At 49.2% G+C, this 22,838-nt stretch overlaps 1 protein-coding gene across 2 annotated transcripts in view; it reads right to left on the minus strand.

Annotated features, from left to right (window-relative positions):
• The window catches only part of ADAMTS3 (ADAM metallopeptidase with thrombospondin type 1 motif 3), a 58,837-nt gene that overhangs the window by 2,489 nt on the left and 33,510 nt on the right, over positions 1-22,838 (minus strand). For both annotated transcript variants that reach the window (XM_041427435.1, XM_041427434.1), the window contains 17 exons: positions 11,818-12,017; positions 9,635-9,718; positions 9,375-9,531; positions 8,720-8,825; positions 8,191-8,334; positions 7,665-7,797; positions 7,049-7,162; positions 6,313-6,458; positions 5,772-5,947; positions 4,811-4,944; positions 4,284-4,407; positions 2,652-2,732; positions 1,803-1,966; positions 1,547-1,712; positions 1,015-1,147; positions 482-689; positions 269-386 (listed from right to left, as the gene is read on the minus strand). In XM_041427435.1, coding sequence (XP_041283369.1) covers positions 269-386; positions 482-689; positions 1,015-1,147; positions 1,547-1,712; positions 1,803-1,966; positions 2,652-2,732; positions 4,284-4,407; positions 4,811-4,944; positions 5,772-5,947; positions 6,313-6,458; positions 7,049-7,162; positions 7,665-7,797; positions 8,191-8,334; positions 8,720-8,825; positions 9,375-9,531; positions 9,635-9,718; positions 11,818-12,017 — 2,388 coding nt within the window. The remainder of the gene's footprint in view (positions 1-268; positions 387-481; positions 690-1,014; positions 1,148-1,546; positions 1,713-1,802; positions 1,967-2,651; positions 2,733-4,283; positions 4,408-4,810; positions 4,945-5,771; positions 5,948-6,312; positions 6,459-7,048; positions 7,163-7,664; positions 7,798-8,190; positions 8,335-8,719; positions 8,826-9,374; positions 9,532-9,634; positions 9,719-11,817; positions 12,018-22,838) is intronic.

Consider the following 22,838-nt stretch of genomic DNA (forward strand, 5'->3'; position numbering starts at 1 on the left):
TTTTATTCCCTCACTTGGCAGCTTGCAGGACTTACCCTGGGATTTAGAGGTCAAGCAGGGTTTGTTTTGAACTGACCTTCACCTCTGGCCCCAGCTGGGCCAGCGTGGTTAGACCCTGTGTGAGCACTTGTACAGGACAGACCCAGAGCTGTGACATGCTGAGGCTGCTGGGCCGAACACGAGAGGAAAGCTGCACTCCGTGTGCGAGCCCTGTGCCCTCCAGGGAGGAACCGTGCCCCCCACCGCAGCCGTTCCAGCTGTTCCTTACCCTCACAGGCAGCGAGTTTACAGGCCCTGACGGACTCCGGGCGCTCGCCCTCGCAGCGGTCCCCGGCGCGGCACAGCACCTGCCGGCTCTCCGTGCCCTCCCCGCACGTCACCGAGCACTGCGGGACGCAGAGGGCGCGGTCAGCGGCGCGGCGATCCCCGCGTGCCCGCTTCTGGGACAGGCTTGGTGCTGCCCCCACCCCCCGCTGCCCACCTGGGACCAGGGCCCGGCTTTCCAGGGCGCGGGGCACGGCGCCCGGTTGCAGGAGCGCCGGCTCTCGGGGCGGTGCCCGCTGCAGAGCTTGGCGGGCACGGAGCGGTTGGTGCCGTCCGCCAGGGGCTGGATGCAGCGCACCGTGCGCAGCTGGTAGCCAGAATTCCCGCACGTTTTGGTGCAGTGCTCCCACTCGTCTGCTGCCCAGCTGGGAAGGGAAATGGAGTCAGGCACCGTCAAGTGTTAACCTTTGTGTCCTGCTGTGGCTGCCTCAACCCTGGAGCCAGCTCAGCTAGTGGAAAAACTCCCTTCCCACTGCAGGGGGCTGGAAAGAGATGAGCTTTAAGGTGTCTCCCAACCCAATCTATTCCATGATTTTATATATTTTTATACATATATACCACCCAATCAGATTAGTATCCATGCTTAAGACAGGTAGAAACTGCCCACCAGCATGCCCTCAAATTCATCCCACCCCATCTAGCTGGGGCTACCCTGTCCCTGTCCAAAGGAACAATCCCAGCTGTACTCACAGGGGCTCTGTGCACTCCTGCAGGTTGCACATCCTGCGGATGGGCTTTGGCTTTTTGCTGCCTTCGCAGAAGCTTCGATGAACCATCTTGTTGTCGCTCTTCCTGCGGCACCCGTACTTGGTGTACTGGAACCCTGGGGAACGTGTCAGAGCAATCAGAAGAATCAGGTCCTTGTTAGAATGTTTGGCTTAAATAGGGTTTTCTGGCCTAGTGAATGGGTTTACAGGACAGGTATTTTTTTGCGTTCCCATTATTTGCCTAAGAACCATGGACAGACCAGGGAATGCTCAGGAGCGTCAATGCCTGAGTTTGGGCATCCAAAGTAGCTTTGGAATCTGAATTTAAACACCGAAAGAGGCCTTTTTCTTCCTAGGGAAGTGTGACACCTGGGAACAACCATGCACTTCAGGTATTTTAAGCCCTAAAATAACAAACCGCTGTTAAAGAAGGGAAACCAGGAATCTGAATCATTCCCTTCCCGCAGAGCTTTGGCAATCCGTCCCCCGTTACAGGTGCCTCATCCCTGGCTCACCTCCGCCGCAGGGTTTGGAGCACTGGGACCAGCTCTTCAAGGCCCACTCGAAGGTGTCCGTGTCCTCCCGCAGCACGTTGTTGCTGTGGATGGTCGGCACCGAATCCTCGTGGATGATGTACCTGTAGGTCAGGCTGGACCTGGTGTCGTTCTCCCGAGGAACGATCTAGGAACGAGCGAACGTGAACCCAGCGCCGGTGCTGGCTCCTCTGCCGAGCGCCGAGGTGCCCCGGGCCGAGCTCAACGCGTCACCCACCAGCACCACCACGGCGTCGTGCAGGGGCCCGTCCGTGCGCAGCGTCTCCGTGTTGTCCTCGATGCTGTAGTCCCACTGCACGCCCAGGTCGATGAAGGACCGGGATCTGGCCTGCTCCCCTTTCCCATTCAGGATATAGTGTCCCGTAGCCTGGTTCTTGATTGCTGGGAGGAGTGAGAGCAGAGCCTGTCGTGCCTCGCCCGCACTGGCAGCAATCGGGGTGGCACGGGGAGGGGTGTTTCCATCAGATGATGAAGATAACAGATTTACATCACATTTTAATTAGCTCTGTGCACACAGGTTAGGCTGTTCCAGATGCTAAAATCTGTAAGTGAAGAGCTGAGGAGCAGGAGCCCTGTGGAACTGCCTGGGTTTGGGTTTCCACAGCACACCCCAACAGCCAGGTACAGCGGGGATTATGATGATGATAATGATGATGCTTTAATTAAAAGCCATTCATTAAGAGCTGGAATCACAGAATGGTTTGTATTGGAAGGGAGACCTTAAAGATAATTCAGTTCCAACACCCACTGTTCTTCTGTGCAGCTTTTTGCAATGCACCAGAGGATAATTAAAAGATACTGAATTAAATTCACCCTGGCAGTTCCCACTTTGATGCAAGTCATGACAATCCCTGGTTAGTGCAAATTTGGGTCAGTTTTACATTTTGGAGAATTCAGATGAGCAGATGTTTGTTTGCTGAGCTGTAGGACTGCAGGACTAAGCCTTGACCAGGCAATCTGGAAAGCCCACATTTACCCAACCCCTTCAGTGGATTCTCTCATCCCTCAGGTTCTCTGGCATGAGCACCCCGTGCTTCTTCTCACACTTGAGCAGAAAAATGCTTACCCAGAAAGTGAGGAGAGGCCTCGTCTTCTTGGATGAACACATGTCGAGCTCCAGAAGGGATATCAAACATCTTTAGGTACCCTTTGGCAGGTGCAGGGTCAGGAGGCAGCAGGGAGGGAAAGAGAAAGGAACAGCCATGGTCAGGAGAGCAGGGCACACCCAGCTCTGCTGGCAGGACAGGGCATCCAGCAGCCAGGGATGAGCAGGGAAACACGGAGCCAATCTGTTTGTAACGGGGTGGGTGGGAGAGGCCCTCCCTGGGCTCTTCCAGGGAGGGAAGGGACACCAGTTACAGATGGATTTGCCACTTCCCACCTGGGATCAGTTTAATATTTACAGCCATGCTGCTCCAAGCAGGATCTATCAACAGTTCAGGCACAGAGATGTTTCCTGTGTTCCTCAGCACAAGCACAAGTCTCTCTCACTACTTTCCCAAATCAGTCCTCAGCCAGGTTGTTGGATTGGAACTTACTGACTGCCCTTTCAGATGGTCATGTCTGCAGTGAAAGTAAAAAGTTATTCCCAAATAAAAATGTTCTTAGTTTCAATTTCAATTATTTACCAGTGCAAATCACAGGTAATTAGTGTAAAATGAAGGAAGCACTGCCATTAGGAAGACTAGAATCCCTTCCAGGGATGGGTCACAGATCAAGATTTAATCAAGAGCCCCCTAAGTTCTCTGAGTGCATGGTATTTTCATATTCCTGTTATTTTCTTTTTAACACTGCAGATTCAATTAGAGCAAAATCACTGGATTCTGGGACTGGCAGTCTGTCCTGCCCCTGACATACACAGCTCCTGAGAAAATCCAAGTGAAGGAACAGAAGAGCTGGGAACAGGGAAGATCACAGTCCTGGCTGAGCAACGCCTGTGCCCAACAGCATTTCCAATCTTTTCCTCCATTGCCTTTAGAGCACAGGGAACATCAAATTTTTGCCTGGTTTGGCATGTCCATGTCTACAGGAAGATAGGAACTGCCATTCCCAGGGATGCCTCTCTCCTTACAAGCCTTGCACTTGCCCAGAATGTTTTGAGCCTCCTTTGTCCCAGAAAGGGAAACACTGTGAGCTCCTCTGGGTAAGGCTCCTCTGGTCTTCCCTTAAACAGAACACCTGGAATTAGTGTCCTGAGAGCCAAGTCTGGTCATTCCACTGATTGGGTGTCACCCAGATGCTCTTTACAAGCAAAAGATGTAAATTACATCACAGACAAATGCATTTACAGTGGATTTGGACACATCTGGGCAAGATGACCAGTCCATGGACGTCAGACAATCCGGGCAGGATTTTAAGTTGGGTATTTGCAGAAACTGCATTCTCAAACCTTGAGCACCTCTTGCTTACGTGTTTCCCTGCAGACAGAGGTCTATCAGCCTTCTTAATGACCAGGTTACCCAGGCCAGGGAAAATCTATCAGCATTCCCTGAACACCCCCATATCCATCCACAATCAGGGGCTGATGGACAGCAGCTCATCCTGAACAGGCTCGGGGATGGGCCTCATGGGACGGTGTTACACCCATTATTCCCAAGGTTTGAATGATTATGGCATTGTCTCGTGTCTGAGAGTGTCACACAAGCCCCAGAGGCAGCAGCAGGACTTCCAGGCAGCTGCAGGCAGCTGTTATTCCTACCGAGCTTTTTGGGAGTGCGGGTGTAGGTCCCCTTCACGGTCCGGCAGTGGGAGTCGTCCCCGCCACACACCCCGCACTGGTCCTCAGCCTTGCTGGAGCCAATTTCCTTGTCACAGCCCACTTTCTGCAGAAAAAAGGGTGAGACTGGGTATTAGGAGGGAATTCTTTCCTATAACGGTGCTGAGGCCCTGGCACAGGCTGCTCAGGGAAGCGGTGGCTGCCCTGTCCCTGGAAGTGTTCAAGGCCAGGTTGGATGGGGGGGCTAGTGGAAGGAAATGGCAGGGGGGTGGAACTGATGGTCTTTAAGGTCCCTTTCAGCCCAAACCAGTCTGGAATTCTACGACAAGAAACAATGAGTGGAAGACAAGCAGAGCATTTCCCTGGAACAGGTCTGTGCTGTTGTAACTTAAATCTCAAGGAATCGGAGGAACACAATGCTGCAAACAGGGAATTCAGAGACATCTGCCAAGTCCCTCACTGCCTGGGAGCTGTCCCCACGAGCTGTCCCCGGAGCAGGTGCCACTCACCACGCATTCCCCACGGACACAGATGCTGTAGGGATCCCTGTAGGAGCAGCGAGTCCCGTCGTGCACCGGCTGCTTCATATGAGCCACGTCGCCCGTTTCTCGGGACTGGCAGTACAGGTGACATCTCTTGGGAGCTGTGGAGCCAGGGAAAAGAAAGGGCTGCATGACCCAGGTGTGTTCCAGACAACTATCCCACCGATGGAGCGAGGAGAGAGAAGGGACAGGCAGCTTTGGGGGTGAGGATGGGGGCAGAGCAGTGGAATGGGGTGGTTTGGGAAGGAAAAAGTGGATTGTGGGGAAGTTTTGGAGGAAAATGGGGATGTTCGGGCAGAAACCTGGGGATTTAGGGCAAAACTGGTGTTTTTGAGGCACAATGTGGTCATTTGGGGTAAAAAGTATCCATTTTAGGGCTAAACATCAATTTGAAGTCATAAAGGCAAATTTCAGGGCAAAACTGGGGGCCTGGAGGAAACGGGAGATTTTAGGGTAAGACTTGTGATTTTGAGACATAATTCTGCAACTTTGGAGCAAAAATGTCAACTTTAGGGATAAGGGGCAAGTTTGGGGGGAAAATAGGGACTTTGGCAGTAAAAAGAGCACATTTGGGTCAGAGGAGGGAAAATGCAGGTTAAAATCAGAGATTTAGGGCAAGTCTGCTATTTTTTACATATAATGTGCTAATTTAGGGTCAAAACTGTCCATTTCAGGGATAAATAAGAGAGAAATGGATTGTTTGGGGCTAAAATGAAAAAAATTTGAGTCAGAGCAGGAAATTTGGGTATTAAAGTCCGGATTTAAGGCAAAACTATTTTTTTTTTCAGACAAAACAGACAGATGGATGGTGAGGGAACCAACTTATTGGCTTTTCTGGGAATTCTGGGCCTGCCCCTGAGATATCCAGGCCAAGGGGAATGGCTTCAAACCCTTTTGAGTGTCACTAAAGGCCCAGAGCAGGACGCACGGTCGGGGTGCTCGTAGGGCAGCCAGTGGTGTCGGCTGCCCTGGAACTCGAAGTGGGAATTGCGCTGCTGGCACTGCTGTGCCCTGAAATCCTCAAAGTGCTTCGGGCACTCCTCGGTGCTGCACAGCTGGAACTCAAAATTGACCCCGGCGCAGTCGTCACCTCCGTTGATGGGCCTGTGAGAAGGAAACATTCCAGAGGTTTGCATCGGGGAGAAATTGTTCCCTCTGAGGGTGCTGAGGCCCTGGCACAGGCTGCCCAGAGAAGCTGTGGCTGCCCCTGGATGTATCCAAGGCCAGGCTGGACAGGGTCTGGAGCAGCCTGGGATAGTGCAAGGTGTCCCTGCCCATGGCAGGAGATGGAATGGGATGGGCTTAAAGGTCCCTGCCAACCCAGACCGGGCTGGGATTCTGTAATTCTATGGAATTCTTGGATTCTCCATAAATGATCCCATTTCGAGGGGCTTGAACAGAATGTCCACCCCAAACCCAAAAGCCATTTCAAGCAGCCCCTCTGAGGACCAGGCAGCTCCCACACCTACATTGGGTTGTTGCACTGGCGCGTGCGGAAGCGAACCCCGGTCCCACAGGTCCGCGAGCAGGAGCCAAACTTGGTCCAGGGTCCCCAGTGTCCATCCTGCTTCAACTGGTTGGTGTTCTTCCACATGCAGTGACCCTTGTAGCACCACTGAGGGAATTGGGGCAGGAAACAGGAGAGAACAGACACAATCCTCAAATCAAGTGCGTAAGAACTGGACAGCAATATTTTGCTGCTGCCTGGGGCACATTCAGGTTGTACAAGCGGCTCTCCTGTATTTCAAAATAAAAGGGAATTTGCTAAAAATACCCAGGTATCTGAGTGTAATTTTATACTTGAGAATGGACTGGCAGCAGGACACCCACTAATGGGGATATTACAGGGAAAAATCGGGCGCTAATCCTCAGCCTGCACAAACATTTGCCACAGGGTGCAGTGAGCTCTGAGCAGCCATCCCACAGTAACAGCATCATCTGCTTCCATGGATTCCTAAAGGCATTTGATGGAAACTTTGCAGAAAGAGGCCACAGAACAGCTGCACCTCAGCTGGAATCTCTATGCCCAAAATGTGCAAACCTTGTGCAGCTCCCAGAACACCCCAGAGGGAAAGCACAGCTCCCGCTTCCCCCGTGCTCTGGCTTCACCCCAGGCATGCCAGGCAATTCCCCGCTCCCCTCTGTGCCCTTCAGCCCAGATGGAGGGAACTGCTGGTCTTTTTCCCAGGCCAAAGAGAGACTCACTTTTCCTGGGGCACACTCTGTGCCGTCGAGGGGAGGCCCTTTCTTGGTCTTGCAGAAGTAGGGGTTATCGGGATGGCTGCACCACAGCTGCTTGCACGGATCGAAGGTTCGGAACTGAAAACCACAAAGACCAAACGCGGAATGTGAGATGGTTTGTACTTTTTGGATAAGCAAATACTTTTGTATTTGTTTTGTTTATGATTTATATCTTCTGTTTTATTTGTGTTTTTTTGGATAAGGATCCAACCCACTCCATAGATTCCATCTCACACACCCCAATGAGCCTGGAATCTTCAGGGCAGCTCTTATTCCCTGCATCCCCCAGCCCTGGGCTAGTGAAAAGAGGAAAGAAGACACTTAGAAGTGGGACAAAAATGAGATTTTTTCTTTCCTTTTCTTTCTTGGTATTGCTCTCACCCGTCCGTGCAACACGGACCATGCTGCCACTCATCTTCCCATTATTCCACAGGACCCAGAGGACTGAGTTTCCCCCATAAATATCCCTCTGCTCTTTACAGATCTCCCTAAATCCTCCATTAACTCCTCTCCAATGATTATGGCACTGCAGCTGTCCCATCCCCTTGCTGTGTGCCTCTGCCTGGGTGTGTGGACGTACTGCTGTGCACATCCTGTAGCCCACGCCGAAGTCGAAACGGCACTGCTCATCCATGGAATAGTTGATGCCTGGCAGCTCAGGAAGCTTGGGCCAGTCATGCTCAAAGGGGTCGTCGAGAAGACAGTCATAAGAGCTATGGAAAGAGACACAGAAAAAAAAAACCTGAGAAGATGTGTATTCCTAATTCCTGCCCCATTCCTGGAACTGTCCAAGGCCAGGTTGGGCAGGGCTTGCTTGGAGCAACGTGGTCCCTGTCCGTGGCAGGGGTTTTGGAATGAGATAAGCTTTAAGGTCCCTTCCAACCCAAACCAGTCTGGGATTCTGTGACAATCTGAGGCCAATTCCAAATCCCGCTGGAGTTAGAGGTGTCTTTCCACAGGCTTTTCATCCAGATCGGATGGGCTAGGGACCAGCCCCGTGTGAAGACACCAGCCTTCATGGGTCAGAGCTTTTCTCACAGAGATTTGAAGGGAAAGAGGGTCTGAAAAGAGAGGGATCAGAGCCTGGCTGCAGCGGGAGGCCTTACTGGATGTATCTGCGGAGCTCCTGGCCGCTGCAGCGGGACCAGTGGTAGCGGTGGAAGGCGGCCTGCACCAAGGGGGCCATGACACTGCCCATCGCCGTCTCGTCCCCACATCTGTTCCCTTGCCCATCGTGCTCCATGCCCAGCCTGGAACGAAGAACTCCCCTCAGAGCTACTGCAAAAACAACTGTAAGGAAAAAGCTATGGAAGAGCTACCAAATCTGACCCACCAGCACAGGCAGTTGAGGAGAAGGCAGTGAAGGACACTCAAACTAGCTATTTTCTCCACTGCCTGGACCTCCCAGGTCCCTTCCTGACCTTTCCCTCACCCCAGAGAAAACAAGTTCACCCTGCCTCTCCTTCCTTTCTTCCCCCACTTGTCGCTCCATTGCTTCCATCACTACTGCACTCCCAGGGGGTTGGAAATAAAGCCAGGACAGCTTCCACAGAGCCATTAAATCCAACACCCCTGGAGCAAGCAGGGGTGCAGGCCAGCATTTTGGCGTGGTCTGATGGTAAAAGCGGTACTTACACGTGCCCAGTCTCATGAGCAACAACAAAGGCTGACGAAAACCCGTCCTCATGGTTGAGGGTGCAGCTCCGGACCGGGTGGCACATGCCAGTCACAGGAGCATATCCTACAGAGAGACATCAGGGCTGAGTCCTGTGCTCAGCACATGGATTTTAAATGAGAACCCCCAGTAAACTTCCTCAGGAAAAGCTAACATTGCTCTAAGGCCAGGGCAGCCTGCCTGGCTCCTGGTCCTGAGCTGTGCCTGCTCTGACACGTCCCAAACTTTGGGAGTTCCTGCCCACTATCATTAGTTCCCTGAGGCCAAAGGATGGATGCAGGTGTCAGAGTGGCTGGGATGTCAATAAATGAAAACCTGTGGTGAAAGATGCAATCAAATAAAGGGGAGTGGAATGCCACGTGCACTGAGGTTTCCAGCGATCCCTGCACACACAGGAGTTTGAAGAGAGCTAAGAAGTATTTATTTACAACTCTCAAGAAAAAAATTGGATGCAAATGGCAAGAAGTCATGGCAAGGTCCCCTTGCTTCTGAAAAAGCTTGCGGAACGAACAAGGCAGGGAGCTCACAATGCAATTCCCAATTTTTCCTCTTTTCTGGCAGACGCCAGCCAAGAAACACCGAGCCCAGAGCTCTGCTCCAGGTCAGCTGCATTACCTTGCATACCAGCGGGCCCAAAATCTTGCCTGGTTAAGAAGATGGCATGGTCGTGGTGCTCGGCGTGGCTGGGGTCCGACTTCTGCTGCTGATAGGCCCAGCGGCACACGTTCTCCAGGCTGCGCGAGGGGTTCCCCCTTTCGATCAGGCTGATGGACTGAGAGAGCCTCACGTTACAGCCTGTGCCTCCTGCAGCAGCCACTTCAGCAGAGCTGGCACTTTGTGCCCAGGGGATGAGGGGGGAGGAGAGGTTCGCTCACCTTGGCGTACCCCAACATGATCATTCGGACCAGCACGACGTTGATGTGGACACCCAGGGACTCGTCGTGGTAAATTTCGTTCACCTGAGGGAAAAAAGAGGAAAAATTAAAAAGGAAAAAAAAAAAAAAACCACTGATGATACCAAGGGAACTTCCAAGGCCACGGAGAGGTTTTTTCAAGTGCTTGTACCACTACATTCCTCAGAAGAGGATTCAAATCTCAGATAATTCTGCTCAGTGGAAACCGTAGATTCACTTCCTGTCATTCACATGGAACTTTGGGAAGCACATGTCAAGCCTCCTCTCATGTTTCATGGATCAGAGCTCAAAGAAAAGGGAATTGGGAAAAAGACTTTGAGTACAAACCCTGCAAATCACAGAATCCCAGACTGGTTTGGGCTGGAAGGCACCTTAAAGCTCATCTCATTCCACCCCTCTGCCATGGGCAGGAATGCCTTCCACTAGACCAGGCTGCTCCAAGCCTTGTCCAACCTGTCCTGGAGCATTTCCAGTGCATCTTGTTTTGAAGAGTACTTTCTAGGAGCAACTTATACTGCTGCCCTACTTTTTCAAGATCAGTTAGAATTCTGTGGTCACTTCTGTACTAAAAAGAGGCTTTGTGGAAGGGAAGTTAGAAAAACAGAATTATGCAGATGGGCCAAAAGTTGTCCTTCTTGAGGCCCTTCCCTGTGTCTGGGAAGGTGAGAAATGTCCTGGCACCAGAGTGTGAAACATCTGCAGGTCCTCAATGAAGCTCCTCATTCCCCTAAAAACAAAATAAATATTATATTATGGGCAACTGGTGAGAAATAAACACCCCTGTTCAGAGGCTGGTGGGTTTGAGCAGAAGTTAGAGGGTTGTTTTATTTTTCAGTCAGGCTAAACAAACTTCCCCTCAGGGAAAAAGGTCACTGGGAGCTGTCCAGACTGTGGGCCCTGGCACGAGGATTTCAGCCCATGGTTTAAACCTGAAATCCCTCAGGCTGAGAGCAGTGTCAGCAGGGCAGTGGGACAGAGAATGAGTACAGAACTCAGGCTGCCTGTCCTGTGAAGCAATCATCCCAAAGGTCAGGTATTCCTCTCTTATTTCCTTCCCATCAATGGAAGAGCATTGCTCCCACAGAGAGCTGGGCCAGGATCAGTGCTCACAACTTCCCTTGTGCCAACAGACAACACGGGAGTTTTCTAGACACAGGAATGACTTCCCTGGAGTTGAAAGGACCCTGGAGTTGACCTGAAGCTTCAAGTCTTCAAGATTTCCCCACAGTCCCCATTTTATCCCGTTCTCTGGATGGCTCTGGGCAGCTCTGGGTGTCAGCTCGCTCTGCCTTCGGCCCCACAGCCGCTCCCAGCAGATGGAGCCGCAGGAGTGTGAAAAACATGGAAGTGGTCTGGGCCATGGACCAACCCTGCTGCTCACTGAAAAGGTTTCAAAACCAAAAGGACAATATTCTGCAATCATGTCTAATGGAGATTTAATGTTGATGTTCCACGGCGTATGTGGGGAAAAGGAGATGATTCTCTGAGGGATGTGCCAGAAAACAGCACATTGGTTGGGTTAAATTCATACAGGAATCATTTTTTTTTTCCTCTCAGATTCTAAATTCTCAAATTTAGAAGCTCTGAAAAGCCAAGGAATCATTTAAAAATAATTCCAGGAATAAAAGAGTGTAAAACATATAAGAATCATTCCTACATCCATAAAATCATTATTAATGGGAATCGTTATGGGAATAATTAGTCCCTCACCCTCATCCTTAAGAGATTGTTTTTATTTCATGGAACACCTTAGGATGCCACAGTTTCTGAGACAGATCTACTGCTATTACCAGAAGGTCTGCTCTGTCAGAGAGCCACTGGGGGTTTAAAACCCCTTTTCCTCTAGATATTTATGCTTTAATCAGTTCTTCTCCAGAACTGTGTTGTGGAAGAAGCTCAGAATTACCAGAAACGGATCAAGTTCACTTTTTCCCCTTACTATTTTCAACTATTTCCACATTACAAGAAACACACGTGAAATTGTCCTAGGAAGGAAACTACTATGAAAAAGATGAATTAAAAGAACATTAAAACCAGAAAACCTTCTCCAGAAGCAGCCAGAAAGATTCCACTGCTATTTTTCCCAAACCTGGTGCTCCTCCAAGAGCTCCCACCAGCCACCGCAGCTCCCAGACGATACTCACGATGTTCATGAGGGTGAGGAGGTAGTTTTGGACGTGCTCTTTGCCGTGGAATCGGACAACGGAGTCGTCCACGCCCAGCAGCACCTCGATGTTGTGGTCGTTGTCCCCCGCGTGGCGGCGGCGCCGCAGGGTCTCGTTCAGCTGCTGCTCAAGGTGGCCGTGCAGGGAAGCCAGCGCTCCGAGGCCAGCGAGGAGGGACTCTGCAAGGACAGTCTGCCATCAGTGGGGTCTTCATTCCTGCCCCATCCCTGCAAGTGCTCAAGGATGGGGCTGCACGGGGCTTGGAGGGACCTGGTCTGGTGGAACGTGTCCCTGCCCCGGGCAGGGGGTCTTTAAGGTCTCTTCCAACCCAACCCAACCCAACCCAACCCAACCCAACTCAATCTGTGATTCCACAATATGACCAATGAAATGTTCCATTTCAGAGAAGTCCTCCCACAAAGCAGAGTCACCACTTCTCTGGAAAAAATACATCAGGAACCCTGAAGAAATGATTCTTGTGGTGTAGGGCTGGGAGAAATCACCAGAAAACCAAGAAAAAAAATTCATTCAACCACATGGGTCTGTAATTGATCATGGTTCTTACTCCACACATAAAGTCCAAGGCAGTAAAACAAAACATGCCCAGGGATTTTTGACAGGTCAAACCTCACAGCTGTAGGATACATGGCTCCTCCCAAATCCACACCAGTACTCCAACAATCTCTGAGCAATGAACATCTCATGGTGCACACAGTGAGCTGTGTACTATGGTTCCTGTATCCCTGTGAGTCAGGAGCACCCCTGTTCCCCCACTATTCCCAAAAACACACAGGGATCTCACTTGCTCTACAAAGCCAGCCAGAGCAACCAGCATCCAGTGGATGGAGAGCAGAGAACACTCCTGCTTCCCACTCACTCTCTATCAAGACACTTTCCCCTAGGACAGCAAACTTCCAGCCCTTCTCCTCTGTGCTGGAATTCATGAATGCCAAGGCTGCAAGTCCACAAACCAGCCCTTCCTGTGTCTTCAGGCACTCTCAAGTATGCCAACCCCAGGACAGCACAACAGTGGGAAAATCATACACCCACTCCAATTCCAACAACCGCTCCAGCTGGCACAGCTGCCGAGCACAGCATCCAAGGGAAACCCAGCTGGAACGCTGTCACACCGCGGTGCCCGCGGTGCCAACTTCCCAGAGCTTGCAGTGCCCAGCCCAAAAAACCCCCTGTCACACGAGGGGTTTATCTGTTCTCTGGTCTGTTTTCCATAATGCAGCACTTGAGTGAGTTCAGAGCAAACAGCCAGGCTCAATCCCAGGTGACAGGCACTGCCCACTGCTGTTTCAGAGGGTGCAGCCATGTCCCCAAGTGCCACATCCACACAGCTTTTAAATCCCTCCAGGGACAGGAAATCCATTGCTGCCCTGCGCAGCATGTGTCAAATGTAACAAATTCTCCCTAATGTCCAACCTGAACCTTTCCTGGCACATCTTGAGGCCATTTCCTCTTGCCTGATCACTTGTTACTTGGGAGAAAGACAACACAAGGGGCAACGGTGAAGGAACACACAGAACCAGTCTGGCTGTTTGGGGATTTGAGCTAGACAGACTAATCCATCCTAATCTCATTCTGGAATTAGCTGGTTTGTTACCTCTTCCTTTTTTAATTTGCTAGTTGCCTGCACCACTTACATCCCAACCTTACCTGTAGGAACAGATCAGCCCATGCTCTTGTGCCAAGAGAAATGGCTCTTCTGGATTACAGCAGGTGTTTGTCCTAGTGTGAGGCTGTAAAATAATGAAACTACAGCTCCTTCCTTGCCATTACATAAAATTGTGATCTGCCCAAATCTAATTTCATCAACACTGTTATCAACAACTCTCCTAAACCCTCCTAAACCAACCCTCCTGTGTACCTAAAGAGAACTCTCGGCATCACTCACATGGGAGATTCTTACCATCTTACTTTATATTGTAAAATACATGGGCTCAATTCTGTGCTAGTGATAGAAGCATTCCTTAAATAAGCATCATCTATCTATCTATCTATCTATCTATCTATCTATCTATCTATCATGTTCCTCCCATATGTTCACTAGCTCAACTGCTTAATTTAGCCTTTTGCTGAATATACAGCAAGGAGAAGTATCTAGGGAAGATCCACACCTTCACTAATTCAAAATGAAACTAATGAGAAACCAGCGTGGAACCCACTGAGATCAATCTGAGTCCCTTTCCAAAGAGTGTGTTAATGTACAAAATGTCCCCAGGGACAGACATGTTCTGCAGCTACTAAAAAATTCCACTCTGCTATTCCCAAAGTAAGGAAACTAGGCCAGTCCATCCTGTCACCGCCTCCTGAGCCTTATTTTGAAGTGTGCCTTTTGAAAAACCAGCGAAGAAAAAAAGAATCCTTTAGTTCAAAGGCACATTCCAAACGGTTCCAGCGTAATTCCCAGCGATTTCCACACAAACTGTGTCCATGCAGCATTTCTGTGGTGCTGCTGGCACTGCCTGCTCGTGAGGGATCAGCAACAGAAACCACCCAGGTCGCCAGGGCGCAGATACGATGACAGGATGTTCTCATTAGGCTCTGGGATGTGCTGGACCTCGTGTGCTTTGATTTATTAGGTCCTTAAAAAACAAAACCCTGGCAAGTTACACATTCTCCCTTATCTTTTCTTGAAGAATTGCCTGAAATTGCCTTTTACTCCAGAAGCGCCAAACGACTTTCTACCACTACCACAACACTTTTGTGGCATGAAAAGAATGTGCCCTGTCCTAAGGTCCCTGTCCCAGACCCCCTTCCCATGTGGAGCACTGACACTGGGACCTGCAGTCTTGCCTCCACGATTTGGATCCTTAATGCTGTCAGTGTCTCTGTAGGAGAGTTTGTTGTTTGCTTAACTGCTGCCAAAACTTCTGCTTGTTTGTTTTTGGGGGCTGAGGGAAGAGCCTGTCTCTGCAGCAACCCCAACTGAGCCAGCTGGCCATAAAAATACACAGCTTTACTTGATGTTTCCCTGTGTGTTCAAGGCAATATCCATGAAGTGCTTCCAGAAGCCCCTGCAGAGTGTCTCTCTGGGATATTTCACAATAAATAAATATTATCTATGAACTTTTGATAACACAAAGCAAGCCAGCTCCGCTGCTGCAGAAACACAGTGCAGTTACACAAAAGAGAACATTGGATTTAACAATTCCCTCAGGGCAGGTGGAAGAAATCACTTGGGCATTAACAAAAAACAAACCCCAGAAAAACTCAGTCAGGTTACAAAAACCCTTCTGGCCACCTGGTCACCCATCACCTGGATGTGCCCCACCACGTGAGGATGGAAGTGCTGCTGATGTGGCAGAGAAGGTTTGGTGCTCTCGTAAAGGTGTCCTGGTGTCAGAGGAGGTGTTACACAAAGACACTAAAGCGTTTCCTAATGGAAATAAAAATGCCAGCAACCAGGTTCAGACACAGCTCCACCTCCACAACAGTTTCACCACGCTAAGGAATGAAGGAAAGGGAGAGAAGTTGCTCTTGTGACTTCACACACAGACCTCCTGAGATGACTAAGCTTGGAGAATTACCTCTGCTTATGCTCTCTTCCAGAGGAACCTTTGGAGTGACAGTGACAGGCAGAATGACAAACAAACAGGGATTAAAGGAAGGGCTGAATCCCCAGGCTGCAGGATCAGTCACGAAACGCAGGAACTCCATGGGCCACAAACACAGACCCCATCCTACTTTGTTCTTACACTTAAAAGAGCAAAGGAAACATCCTGGAGTGCCGACTGCCTCCATGAAATATGTGCTTCTCTGGTACCTGAGCAGTTCCAGCTGCAGGGTGATTCTGGGAAGGATGGAAGACTTCCTGCACTATATTCCTTGTGCTGACATCAGGGGAAGCTCTTCCCTTCCACGCACCATCAGCAAAAGCAGCTCCTAGCCCTCATTTGCACCGGGGCTCGATGCCAGCTGCACACTCAGGGAGCCACGTAGAAATGCATAATCCTCTGTGTATTTGAATTATGTTTGGAGCCAACTCTGGATAAACTTTTCCAATAGAAAAGGCTGGAATTTTACCCTGTAATTTTCTTGTCATCGCTTCCCTCCCTGGCATGAAGCTTTCTAGGACTGCAGGTTATCCTCACCTGGCAGCGAGCACGCAGAGAACAAAGCCAGAACTGAAGGAAACTATAATTAACCAGGCCTGAATTTAGGTCAACTATTAACTGTTCTTTTTCCATCCCATGACCAGAAACAAACAGCAAAGAGGAACGCCAGACTGTTCCAGAGCTCAGTGCTGGAGGACACGCCTGACACACTGCCTGGACAGCCTGCAGCAGCTCTGCACTCACCTGACTCCTGGTGAAGGGGCTTTGGGACCCGTGGAAGTTTAGTAGGGCTGTGAGGCTCTAACACACAAGCAGAAGAAGAGGAATAAAGCTCAGGATCAAACTGAGCTTGTTTGGAATTAGAGATATTACCCTCACAGCTCCAGGCTGGCTTAACACGGCCTCGGGGCTTGCCCGGCCTTGCCCTGGCTCATCTGCTCTGCACCTTATTTTTAGCTGGGCTTTAGCCCTAACAGCCAACTCAGCCAGTAGGTAGTTATCCTGGAACTGCAAACCATGGCTCCTGGAATTCCTGCTTTCCCAGTAGCAACACATCCCACCGTTCCTCTTTTCTTTAGTTATTTGTCTCTCTCTCTCTTTATATAGCAAGGATTCCATCATAATTTTATTTTGGAGGTACAGGTGATTTTGTGGTTAGTTTTGTTTGTGGAATTTTTTTTAGAACAGGTTAAAAATATATATATTTATATATTTTTACTAATATATATTTACATGTCATTATTAAAAAAAAAAACTTAATTATGGGTAGGGCTGGAGTCTGGCTTTGACCCTGAATTTTGAAGTATGAAAAAGTATTAAAAACAGTCTCTTGACAATTCCAGGTCTTTTACTAAGACATTATTACAAGGTGTCATTCTTCCTTCAGTTCAGCAACTTACACATGTAGCTCAGAGACTTTAATAGTAATAAATGGAATTTTTCTACTTTAATCCCTGGAGAACATTCTGTTGGGTAAAGGCCAGGATTTTTTTGGACATGTGAGGAAGACTTTGAGCATTTGGGTCTGGAATTTTAGGAGACCTGAGCTACACCTTCTGCTGGTGCTGACAGACAGAGGACATGTGGAAGCCTGTGGGTCACATACTGGACACAATGAACCAAGCAAAGCTGTTCCTTTTTCACTTTACACCACACCAAGTTATTTGATTCAATATCAATGGTGCCCTTTAAACACAACTGCAATAAAAGGTGAAAAATAAAAAGGAAAAGAAGTCCCATTTTGCAAAATCTGTATCAACATCCAAAAGTATGGGAAAAAATATCCGTGGAGGAACTGAAATGTGGTTTGCAGATGAGAAAAAGTAAGTCAGCAACACTGAGCAGCCTGGCCCACTGCTGAGGTGCACACCTGGGCTACCTGGGGTGCTGGAACCAAACCCAGCTTGGGCATGGGAGGGCTTGATTTTACAGCTCAGAGTGGCCAGGCTTTACTCCCAAGGTTTCCAGCTCTTAAGAGCATCGAATCCCTGACTTTCCAGTCAGACACTCGCCCAGGAACACGAGAGAGCTCTGCATGAACAACCTTCAAAGCACTCATGCCTTCATGTACCATTACATCAACCCAAAAATCATTTTCACTTCACAAAGGAGCACTCCTGAAGCATCCTTGGACTCCTAACTGGAATAAGGCACTGTAAAAGGACACAGCAATCCAGAAAGGGGGGTACCCACTACATTCTGAAAGCACAGGTGGCATTCATAATTTATCTGCTAATTCAGAACTTACTGGAAGAAGAAATGCTGGATGGCCTGAGCTGTCTGCATTTTTGGGCAGTTTCCATGAGATCCCAACAGGCTTCACAGGTACTCCAAGGTCTAAACTCTTTAAGCAGGTATTTTCAGCACCAGAACACTACTGTGAGCTTCCAGTGCTCCAGGAAGTTGCTCTGGCAGGGATGCTGTCCCCCCAGCGCTCATGAACGAAGTCATTATAGCAAGGCCTTAAAATTCTCTCACTCCTTACTCCTTGGCATCTGACCCAGCTTCTGCCAGCTGGCTGAAGGCACAGCAGGAGCCAAGCTTCCTATTTCACAGACCCATGGAATGGTTTGGGTTGGAAGGGAGCTTGAAGCCCACCTCCTCCTGGCCACAAGCAGGAACATCTACTAGACCAGGTTGCTCCAAGCCCCATCCAGCCTGGCTTGGACCCTTCCAGGGATGGGGCAGCCACAGCTTCCAGGGAAAAGACAGTGAATTTTCAGTGGAAGAGACTGGGGCAAACGGGAGCAGTTTCCACAGCGAGGGCACTAACTGCTCCTTGGGTTGCTCACTTCTTTGGGATAAAGGGAGAGCTGTGTTTACACGCAGCTGCTTGTTTTTAAAAGCTGCATAAGGAATGTGGGACCTTTTACTGCCACAGGGACCGTGCAAGAGGACACAGCAAGCAGCTCACTGCCCACTGCCAACAGCAATTAGCCTCTGCTCTCCTCTTGATCTGCCCTAAGCCTTGGAAGTCAGCAGAGCCTGCTACACTGTCCAGACACAAGAGAGGGACGGAGCCCGGCTCCCTCAGAAGGGGATTATCCAGGGAGCTGAGCCTCCTTGCACAGCACACACACACACACACACACACACCATCCTCCCCAGCCCCTGGGAGCTTGACACTGCTGAGGAAGGACTTGTACAAGGCACCAATGCACAATGGAATGCTTCACCTAAATATCCTGAATGTGTGCACTGGAGCAGCCCCACAAACGATGCAGAATCCACGTGTCGGAGGCCTGCCGCTCTGATCCACGCCAAGGGGAAGGCTCTCCCACCGTGATCCATGCAGGGGGAAATCTCAGCAAAGAATCTTTGCCCTTTTCCAGGACAGATCTGCCTTCTCCTGCCTGTGGAGAAGCCACAGAGCTTGAAGAGCAGAGCCACGAGCAGCTGAGGCAGTTAAGCTTTTCCATTCCAGTGATGACCAGCAGTGAAAACACATTGTAAAAATCCAAGGGGAGAACGCCAGTGGGGACAAGGTGGGGCACAGCAACACCTGTTTTGCTACTACAAAAATGCTGAAGGACACTGTGGTGACAACAGTGGAAAAAGCAAAGAGGTACTTTAAGTGTTTCTGTAAATGAAAGAGACACGAACACGCTTCTCACTGACTTGCTTCAAGTTCTCCTGAATCTCTGAGAGACAGAGGAGACCCTACCACAACAAATTAGGGACCAGTTCACACTGGGATCTGGGTCCTGCCTGCTTCTTTGGCAGCTCTCCCCTGGCCTGTCTGTGTGATGGAGCTTCAGAATCTGGATAATCCATCCAGAGGTCACTGGCTGGAGTGAACATGTGACCTGTTACAATAAAACAGCATCATAGAACTGTTAAGGTTGGAAAGGACCTTCAAGAGTCTCAAGTCCAGCCACCTGACACCTGAAGTCTAAAAGGCCAAATGAGAAATGAAGGAGGGAAGAGATGAAGCTCTGTCCAAGTGCCAAAGCCAGAAGTTTTGCACCTAAAGAAACCAAAGGAGATTTCTGAATTTAGTGGGCCTTGAGCCACTTCTTTCCCCCTCTCACAGAGGGTTCACAGAAGACAGAACAGGAAGAACAGCTAGGCCTGGCTCCATTCTAAACTGAAAGAATGGGTATAGAAGGCAAAATTATTCTTCAGCACCCTGAGTGTGATTCCCTCGCACGGCCACTGGCACAGGAGGAAACCAAGGATGTGAACACCAAGGGCAAGACTCAGCTATCCCATGGCTTCTGTCTAAAGGAGACAGGAGAACGGAACTCACAGCCATCACTCACATAAAAGGAACAACTGAGTGTGTAAAACTGGGAAAAAAATGTGGGGAAATGTGGGGCCCTGCCAGTGATAGCGAGTCACGAAGTGTGCGGGCGTGTGACAACGGGGCACTTCCTCCCAGCGGCCTCCTGCCCCGTCACTCCTTAATGTAGCTGAAAGCACAACTGTCCTGAATTGCTCAGTTGGCACTGAGTGGATTCCAACCTTCTGGGAGGACAAAGCCCAACAGCTGGGTTTGGGAGCCCAGCCTTCTGATGGGCCTGTGCACCTGCAGTGGCACTGGCCACGTCCGAGGCAGGGCTCCTCCACCGCGGCAGCCGACGGCCAGGCAGCAGCAGAGCCATGGCTGCAGGCATGAGGGGTTCCTTCCCTTCCAAAACATCCCAGGAGTCCACAATCCCCTGACACACGTACACCACATTGGGATATATTCATTGGATTGCAATATTTAGCTATTAAGGGACATAAACCTGAAGTTGCAGAGTTTCATTTGCCCATCAAGCCTATCTCAATGAAATCCTTCATTTTTTAATTAACTTTCACAAAGAACTGGCTGAATTAACGATTATGGAGTAATTTTTTTTTTTGGAGGAATAAAAAATACATGAAGTGAGTGATCATAAACATATTCCAGCTAACTGTGCTGGGTCGACAAATTCTGATTCTTAGTTGAAAAATAATATTCAGTGACACACAGGCAGATTATGTGAAATCACAGAAAGTCAGTCAAAGCTCTGCTGTCTCCCAGTTAAGCATTTTCTGGAAGGGAGGATTTTAAAACTGGAAGGGCTGAGAGGGAGGAGAACAGTCCTGAAGTAAAAGCCAGCCCTCAATTCTCACAATTCCTTACGGAGCAGAACCTCATCTACCCACAGCTCTGTCTATAATTACACGGACTAAGTGTGATACACTTACAAAAACCACACCGCCTGACATCAGACATCACACTATTTTTAGGGAAAAAAAGCCCAGCAAACAGGAGGCTCAGGAGGGTTGATTTTCACTGCCACACCACAGAACTGGTTTGCAAACAAGAGGGTCCCATCCACACTTTCCTGTGGCCATTCTTTGGGGCGAAGAGTTTTCTGCAAGGCCCAAAGGCCGGCCCTCAGAAACCTCATTTTTTCTCATTTTGGATCCACCCCCCTTTATACTTTCCTTTTTTCATATAGACTCTTACACAACGAAGCACTTTTTTTTCCTTTCCACCTCACCAAATTCCTAGGAGCGTGCCAGCCTCGCCTGCACCTCGCACAGATGTGTTATGAATCTAACTCGCGCTGTTTCCACACAGGATATTTTGATCATTCCCCTCTCCTTTTCCCCATCTCTATCCCGTCCAAAATAACACAGAGTCATAATCATAAATTCTCCTGTTCTGACCTGAGAGACCATTCTTTCAAGGACTATTTCTCTTGAAAAAGCTGAGGAGAAGGAGTTTTTCGGCAAGGTTCAACCCTGCAGTCCACCGTGGGAGGTGAGATCTGCTGGAAGCATCTTCCACAGGGAATTACTACTTCTTTCTATCCAGAACCCACCTTCTCCCTCCTGACACTCAGACAAAACATAAATTTCCAACTCTCACATACAAATGAATTCAAATAAATTGGAAGGTTATTGCTGGAGCCTCATCACAATGTGTGAGTATCCAAAATGCCATTTATTTGTGGAATGACGCTTGACCAAGCGTTCCATGCCCCTTCAGTAGCGCTCTCTCAATGAAGCTGCTCCTCAAATCCAAGGAATTTTCCTGTCAGGGGAGAGCTGCCAACTTTCCCTCTTTGGCAAGCAGGGTTCCATTCTTGCACCTCTCTCCATTTCCTGCGCAGTGTTGCTTTAATGAGCCCTCCAGTCTGGTGGAAAGCTAACAGAGACAGCGAGAAAAAGCATAATAATAAAAAGGAGAAGAACCTGAGAGGGGAGAAGATTTAGGAAGAATTTTCCACTGAATATACAGTGGGTCTGACTAGAAATATGACAAAAAGGAGACAGCTCTCCTCTGTAAAAGGAGGGAAAACAGCCCAAGTGTTCAGTTTAGACACATAAAAGGACCTCTTAAGCTAAGTAATAAATTTAATGACTTAGAACTACAAAAAAGAAATACTTAGTCAAATATTGTGCCGCCGAAAATGCAGCAAGAAAGGGTCCTATTTTCAATCCTGCCATGCAAAAATGCAGAGCCTTCATCTGGGATTGAACCCTAACTAACACAAAGGTGAGCTTAACCCTGCTCTGGATCCCAGTTTGAGAATGTGGCCGCAGGGGTTGAGCTCCCAAAGGAGGAAAGCAGTGGGAATGATGTGAGAGTGGCAGTCCAAGGTGACAGAAAGGCTGTTCAAAAATTAGGAGACGACAGAATGAACCAATGTAGCACAAGAGGAGAAGTGGCACAACAGCAAATAATACCAATTTTAAAAGTGTATCCAAGCGTTAGTCACGGATAATAAGCCTCTCTTTCTCGCCACATGGAATTTCAGCCATTTCTCAAAATTCCACTGGCATAAATATAAAGGAAAAGCTCCAACTATAAACTGTCACTGAATGCTGTTGAACTCGGGCTCCTGCTTTTTTTTCCATGAATGCACTGTAAGTCAGCATTCCAAGAGCAACAAATGTCTCCAAGCCCAAGCTATTTCCCAACAGTCCATGGACCATGAGAGTGTCCAAGATAACAGGGAAAATATGCACAAGGCCGTTCTACCCAGATACCACATCCACAGAGGAAGGGGCTGTCCCAAAAGCCCAGGCTGATCTGCACAAAGGGAGTCTTGGGTCTGGACAACAAACAGCTTCAAAAACCCAGCTGAGCACAAAGATCACCATCCTGCTGACCTGAAAATCCTGAGAAAACAACCAACATCCGAGCCATCAGCGAGACAGAGCATCTGCCTGGGACTTGGGAAGTTTGATTTGGATAGAAGCTCTGCCACTGTGGAACAGCCACTTCCAACCTGTGGGCATCAACCTACCCACTTCTAGTTGGGGTAGTAGCCTGCAGTGTCTTTGAATATTCCACTCCAGCTGTAAATATTGTCACCCCAAGCAAGCCTTCACAGAAGATGCTGAAAACAGCTTATTATGTCCCAAGCACCTAAAAGGTTTCACAGATGCTCTTGGTTGTCCAGTTCTGCTCTTCCACAGAAAAGCACCTGAGGGAACTCGCTGTCCAGCAGC

The sequence above is a fragment of the Onychostruthus taczanowskii genome, unplaced genomic scaffold (genome assembly GCF_017590055.1).
Source record: "Onychostruthus taczanowskii isolate IOZ18803 unplaced genomic scaffold, ASM1759005v1 scaffold114, whole genome shotgun sequence".
NCBI classification, from domain to species: domain Eukaryota; kingdom Metazoa; phylum Chordata; class Aves; order Passeriformes; family Passeridae; genus Onychostruthus; species Onychostruthus taczanowskii.